Source organism: Hemiscyllium ocellatum, assembly GCF_020745735.1.
Source record: "Hemiscyllium ocellatum isolate sHemOce1 chromosome 27 unlocalized genomic scaffold, sHemOce1.pat.X.cur. SUPER_27_unloc_2, whole genome shotgun sequence".
In the NCBI taxonomy this organism is placed as follows: Eukaryota; Metazoa; Chordata; class Chondrichthyes; order Orectolobiformes; family Hemiscylliidae; genus Hemiscyllium; species Hemiscyllium ocellatum.
Window position 1 is genome coordinate 1,221,381 of NW_026867487.1, and position 7,268 is coordinate 1,228,648.

A 7,268-nucleotide genomic window follows, 5' to 3' on the forward strand; every position below is an offset into this window, starting at 1 on the left:
TCCAAATTGGTGCTACCTTCAGTCATCTGACACTCCTGTGCTAAGACTTTGTCGTCCTGAATTTCACGAACTACTAGTGTTTTGTTCTAATATTGCTCCAGAAATAAAGTCCCGCTTGTTGCGTGAGTCCAGCTCCCAATGCTGACCTGCCTATCCCTCCTTCAACAGACCGTTACACGCGTGGCAAAGTCTCCAGTCTTGGTTTGTATCAAGGAATTTATGCAGAAATTGAGGACATTTCCCGTGACAAGAAGCCTTCTGAGAAACATGAAGCCGGTACTGTATGCATTTCCGATCCAGCAGTGACTCATAACTGGATAAGTTTGGCTTCCCTTTAATTTCAAGTCTTCATTGACCCGTGAACAAATTGAACATGACTAGTTTTAAAATCACTATTGTCGTGCGAAAGCAGCTATCATAGGGAATGTGTCTTTGTCTGTGTTTATTGACAGACATATTTGTTGTTTTATAATTGACATTGTCCTTAATCGTGGCAAGAAGAATATTCCAGATATTTATAATTAAATACGGACAGAATGTCAATTTTCATTTAGACCCTGATTCCAAACTGAATCTATCACGTATCTGAACATGTGACTAATCAGTCTTTTCGCCGATTCACTTAATAACAATTTAATCATAGTCATGACTGTCAGTTAAACATATCTCATCTTGGAAGGATACTTAACGAATTAATATGGACAGTCACCAAAGTAGCATCAGTGCAACCTGCAGTCGCTTGGCCCAGTTTGTCAGCACAAATTCGAATATCTGATGCTGATTCGCCTGCGTTTGCCAGTGTCTCTGAATACAACTTATATTCAAATAATCATCAATTGCCCACTTGAGCCGGTATAAAAGAGTCATCAATTTTACTTGGTTACTTCACTGATACTGTGAGAAAGGTAGTACTGATGAGGATCGAGTCAAATCAGATAGTCCATAGAAGTTCGGTTACAACAGGAGACTTCGATCTTCATCTTAGGATCATGGTGATACAAGTAATAAGGAATATTACATGATCAGATTTGAAATGATTGACTGTGCTTCCAAACGAGAATAATACTGGAAAGTAATGAATCGAGGCATTCTCAAAGAATGGCATATAACGATAATCCAAAATGCACAAGTGACATTTGATAGTTTCAACAAATGCACATTGTGTTACTGGATTAAGAACACTTAAAAGCGAATCACACGCAAATAGGTTTTGTATTATTTAAAAATTATATTAGATTACTTACAGTATGGAAACAGGCCCTTAGGTCCAACAAGTCCACACTGACCCGCCGAAGCGCAACCCATCCAGACCCATTCCCCCACATTTACCCATTCACCTAACACTATTGGCAATTTAGCATGGCCAATTCACCTAACCAACACATTTCCTTTTTTTTGGAATTTTTTTTGGTTGTTTGGAGACTGAAAGCAATCTATTCACCATCTCACATATTTTGACGTAATGGTGGATATTGAGAATTAAGTCATTGAACATAATGTTTCCAAAAATGTTTGTCTGATGTGAGGATAAATGTTTGTTTCTAGCATGTCAGTGCAGTTATATTGAAGTTGAGTAAAGTTCCATTGAACCACTGCAATCTGTGCTTTGCATGCTTTTGTATAATAGGTTGCACTGAAAATATTCCAGTTATTATTACAGAGAAGATGAAGGGATTATGCTTTCCAATTCATTGGTCCAGTTAAGACTAGAGGTGACGAATCCAAAAACTAATAGACTAAGCCATTTTGGAGCCAAGTCAGGACAATCGGCCACTCCAGTTCGATTTTTATCGAACATAGCTAACAGGTTCCTCAACCCCTTTCTCCTGAATTCTCCCAGACTCCCCTTTACTCACGCAGAACCCATTTATTGCTTCTTTCTTACAGTCAAAAAAATGGCAACCACAGCTCTTTGAGTTAATGAATTCGACAGAAACACCACCACGTGGCCAAAGAAAATTTGTCTGATTACAGTTCTAATGAGTCGTGCCTTCACTTTGACTTGAAACCCGACAATAACTCTCCCTTTTCGTTTTTAGTAAACTTTGCTTCCTCTGATTCGCTCAATCGCTTCGAATTCTGCACCAATCATAGCTTGAGTGACAATAATCCGGCATCAGAAAATCTTGAGGTGAACGCCAACAGTATTTCGGGTGTGTATGCGTTCAGTTTCTGTCTGTTCACTTTTGTCCTTCTCTCTCTCTCTCTGCGTCCAAACATAAAGCTTGCAATGTTCACAAGACTGAGAATGACGCTGCACCCATAACTGTTACATCAGCAATGTTAATTAAAAAGAATGTTGTTGGTTTGGAGTCATAGAGACATGGCCCGTTGAGTCGTGCCTGTAAAAGAAACGACCGAACTATTCCAATCCCACATACGATCACGTGGTTCATTGCCATATATGGCCTGACTTCGCAACAATACCACTGAGTACTTGTGAATTATTACCAGCATCTTTTGCCTCTAACACCCTGATGGTAAGTGAATCGCAGATTCTCACCAACTTCCAGGCGAAAGCAATTTTCCTCAAACCCTCTAATTCTTCCTTCCCTTCCTTGAAATCGATGCCCATGATCTTTGAACTCACCTTCTGAAGAGAAAAAAAAAACTTTCCTGTCACATATGTGCTTTGTAATTCCTCATCAACCCCTCAGTGTCCTCAGCTCGATGGAAACAAATAGGAACATGAGGGACAAGAGCAGGCCATTCAACCACCTAAACCTGTTCTGACGTTAAGTGAGATCAAGGTTGGCTGTTGTGTTTTCCACATACAGATACCTGCCTTTGGCACATGGCCCTTATTAATTTTGTTGGACAATGAATATAATATGTCTCATATTTAGGATTGACCTTGGATCTGAATCAGCTGCTTTGAGAGGAAGACAATGCCAATTCCCCCCCAGCCTTTCTTCTTCGTGATGCCTCCTGACCTACCTCTCTTAAAATCATACATTATGACCGTGAGATCTAGAATCTACAACAATTGCAGATAGTTCATCCTTACCTATTAGTTTTTTTGATAGTTTTAATACCTTCAATATTCTGCTGAGCTTTCTAATTTAGAGACAAAGCAGACCTAATTTGCTGTTGATCTCGGCACATGCCTCGAGCGCTGAGCTCCTCTGAACTATATAACTCCTCGAATTCCACATTCCAGCACTAATGTCATATTCCAGCACGAATGTCATTTTCGTGCTCTTGGTGTAATGTGTTGCAACGAGTGATAATCATACGTTTTCCTCAAGATCGAATTCATGGCAGTTGCAAAGACATTGACATTGTCTCTCAGGATGGTCAGCCACAATTGGACAGTGATCCCGATGAATCTTTCGTACTAACAAATGCTGAGAATGGTCTTAGTTCACTCGGTGAGTTGAATTACAGTTACTCACATATTAACCACCGCTCTGTGTGTCCACACTGTCTTAATTCATTTCCATCTAGATCGATATTGAATTTACTGTAAATCTACTAGCAATATTGAAAATTATCAAAGTATTATCTCAAAAAAATGTCTCTGAGAAAGTGTTGTGTTCCTGGAGAGGATCTGAATTACAAAACCATGGAGAATTAATTTATTTTAACTTATGAAATACTTTGATATTCAGCAGATACTGCGTCTTGTCAGCTCATTGAATGGCAGACTCTAACCTCACCCACTGATGAGATTGAAAGTCAATAAAAGACAATGAATCAGCGAGTTTCTGGATTTAAAATAAGGAAAGTGTGATTTTTAGAGGTCCACGTTTTAAATGCTGAAGCTCTTGCTGCTCACTGGGAAAACAGATACTGTGGATTTTATTTGTTAAATCAAATAAGCTGGTTTTGTTGTGTGTTACGGACCAGGCAAGATACCTTAAAACATTTCAAGAAGTCTGCCCAGATCACACTTTTGTGAGTTGTTTTAAGCAGGTATATAGTGGATATTCTCGGAGAGATGCTGCTGGTCAAACATCTTACTTTTAAACAAAGCAGAATTTAGTTAAAGGTTACCCTTTTTCCCTTTTATTCATGAATTGGACGAGGATGTCGCTGGCTAGGTCTGCATTTATTGCCCGTCCCTAATTGTCCAGAGAGCATTTAAGAATTAACCTCATTGTTATGGGTCTGGAGTCACATGTAGGCCAGACCAGATAAGTATCGCAGTTTCTTTGCCTGAAGGATAGTAGTGAACCAGATGGACTTTTAGGACAATGGACAAAGGATTCATGGTCATCATGAGATTGCTAACTGTAGTTTTTATTGGATTCAAATTTCACCAAGTACCGTGGGGGATTTGAACCCTGGACCCCAAATTACTTGGGTTTCGGGATTAACAGTCCAATGATAATACCACTCGGCCATTGCCACCGCCCAACCAAGCTACTGAATGAAACACAAACAAAAGAGAACAGAGCAAAGAATACCTGAACCTATTCAAACACCCCTTGACACAAAAGGAAAAATCAAAGACAGGGTCTTATGGGAAGGAAAGTTAGAAACAGTGTACCAGCCTGGGTCTGCTTCTTTATATCGAACAGCTACCATGATGACATCAAACCCAACCAGAGATAAACTGAATTGGTAGCATTTGCCACTCTGCTTTCATTAACAAGTGTTGCTTTTTATTTTCAAAAACTCGAAAGGCTGTTTCCTGAGGCAATATCTGTCAGCCAAAATCAAACTGAACATAAAACGTGTCAACTTTGACTTTTCAGAGTCTATGTCTTTGACGACCTCTCTGAAAAAAAAATCTGTGGACAGCATAACCTTGTTGAAGGAGCAGCTTCATCAAGTAGGATGACTCTGTGGAACTGCACTCATTCCAATTCCAAGAAAGAATGATTAGATTAGATTCTCTTCAGTATGGGAAACAGGGATTCGGTCCAACAAGCCCACGTCTACCCTCCGAAGAGTAACCCATTCCCCTACACTGTATTTACCCACAACTAATGCACCTAACACAATGAGAAATTTAGCATGAACAATTCATCTAACCCGCTGACTGCGCAGATCGAATCACACATAAATGTCCTCTTTGAAATACGACCCATCATTGATCTGACATTTCAAATGCAGATCTAATATTTTCTCCAATCCCTGATGTGAGAGCGTTAGCAGGGGATTGGCAGGTTATTATGATGTACATAGGGTCACAGGTGATATTACCTCAAGTAGACTGAAACTGCTTTCTTTATCTTTTCAGGTAAACGTTAGAGTCTATTTCGGCATGGACTGTCCTAAAGCATATAACATTGAGAGAAGCCATCCAGTAACATTTCCGATATCTTTTTATTTCTCAACATAAGGTTCACTTGATTGTACTTCATCAGCAGTTACTTTGTATTGAACTAACTATAATTGTATTCTCTTCTTTATTTTTGTCTCCTCTACTTTGTGATTTATCATGACTTAAAATGGGAAGTGAAAAGAGTGCATCGATTATTGTAATGCCTGTACTAATCATCTAATTCATTTCTATATGGATTATTTGCGTATATATTTGGGCGACGTTCCTGTCGTTTATCAAAGAAGCATATTGAGGAATTCTATGTGTAATTGCTTCGCTTTATCATAGCCCATGATGGAGGGTTTAAATATGTCGAATCAAATAATTGTACTAACTCTTCTTGAACGAAATGCTTCCTTCGTCTCGATATTTTCGATGAACTGAGGAATATTTTGTGAGTGATCATGTACAATGTGAGTTGCTGTTTCTCAATAAAAATGCGGTGAATTGATTCTTGTGTTGAGATTCTGTGTCTCTTTGCAGACGTCAGTGTCACCGTGAGCATGTGTGAGTGTCAATGGTGAGTGTGAACGTTCCTTGTGTTTGCATGAATGTGCATGAGTGTCAGTGGATGAGAGTGTGAGTTTAGTTTTCAATGTTTCTCCGAATGTGTGCAAGTGTCAGTGAATGGGTGGGAGTGGGTGTATTTATCTGTGATAACGTAACTGTATCTGTGACTGCAAATGCGAACGTAATGGTGTTAATGTGACTATTTGAAATGTTTATTGCAGGAAGGAAGCATTCAGAAGATAGTGGAGACTTTAGAAATATTAACACTAAGAGGGATCTTGATGTAGAGAATCATAATTGCCTGAAAGTGGCAACGCAGGTAGATATGGTTAAGATGGCTTCTGGCATTCTTGTCATTGTAAGTCGGTCCAAGAGCAATATTTTGTCAGATTGCTTTTAGTAGAACTTTAATTGGGGCATATTTGGATTCCTGTGTCCATTTCTGTTCGCCACACTGCTGAGCGCATGTGGAAGCTCTGGAGCTGCTAAAATCATGACTTATCCAGAGGGCCTGATTTGGAGGGTGTTGGCTACAAGGAGAGATTGAACAAACTTGTTTTATTGTCACTTGAAGGTCAGAGGTTGAGGGGCGACCTGACAAATGTTTGCACATTGATGGGAAGGACGGATAGAATGGATAGTTGAAGTCCTTTTTACCCAGGTCAGCAATTTCAGTGATGAGAGGTCTTGGGTTTAAGAGACATCTCTACAGATATGCTGTGTATGAGTAAGCAGCGAGTAAAGGGAAATGGTCATCTCGAAACAAAAGGTTTGTAGTTTAACAAATCGCAATGTATCATTGCAATCTTCGCTGTCCAATGGACCTGTTCCTGTGGAAGATTCATAACTGACGATGGAGCAGGGTGCATCCATGGGATCCTACACAGGCTTTGGTATCAAATCTGCAAGGGGTTGCAAACTGGGACAGAGGCGGTGCTAAGTATTTGGAAGGAGAGAAATCTGATGGAGTGGATGCTAACATTGGGAAGTGGGAACAGTTTGAAAGTATTCTTCTTTGCTAACTTCACCAGATTTGCCCGACATGCTTCGGTGTGCAGTCCGGCGCTCTGACAGTCCAAACAAGCGAAAATGCTGAGATTCTGACGTTCAGGAAATTTAACCGCCGGTGCAGGGCGCGCGTTGTGATGCTAAATTGGGAGGGTCTTGCAAATTTGGTGTTGGGGGTGTGGGTGAGGACCAAGTATTTTGGAGGACACAAGTTTGCGGTGAATGGGAAAAATTAGGAAGGTACAAAGTTTACAGTTGCAAATTTGAGAGGAAGGTGGCGGTTCAATGGTCTGGAGGAGCGCAAATGCAGAGACGAGGAAATGGCAGAAGTATGTGCATTGAGGTGACATATTTGAGGGGCAAACTTTTGAACAAAATATTTTGTGGGCAGTAATTACGGTTGAAAGTGAGCCAGAGGGAACAAAAATACATGAAAGAGATTGGGTGAATGAAAGAAAAAGAGAAACAGATGGTATGC

At 40.0% G+C, this 7,268-nt stretch overlaps 1 protein-coding gene and 1 long non-coding RNA gene across 2 annotated transcripts in view; both read left to right on the forward strand.

Moving 5' to 3' along the window:
* The first annotated feature begins 2,088 nt into the window (after positions 1-2,088).
* LOC132807698 (uncharacterized) lies at positions 2,089-5,389 on the forward strand. Its single transcript, XR_009641982.1, has 3 exons — positions 2,089-2,153; positions 3,249-3,371; positions 5,189-5,389. It is a non-coding gene; the product is annotated as an uncharacterized LOC132807698 (long non-coding RNA).
* Positions 5,390-6,635: 1,246 nt separating this feature from the next.
* The window catches only part of LOC132807650 (deleted in malignant brain tumors 1 protein-like), a 7,312-nt gene continuing 6,679 nt past the window's right edge, over positions 6,636-7,268 (forward strand). The window contains exon 1 of the mRNA XM_060821702.1: positions 6,636-6,675. Coding sequence (XP_060677685.1) covers positions 6,636-6,675 — 40 coding nt within the window. The remainder of the gene's footprint in view (positions 6,676-7,268) is intronic.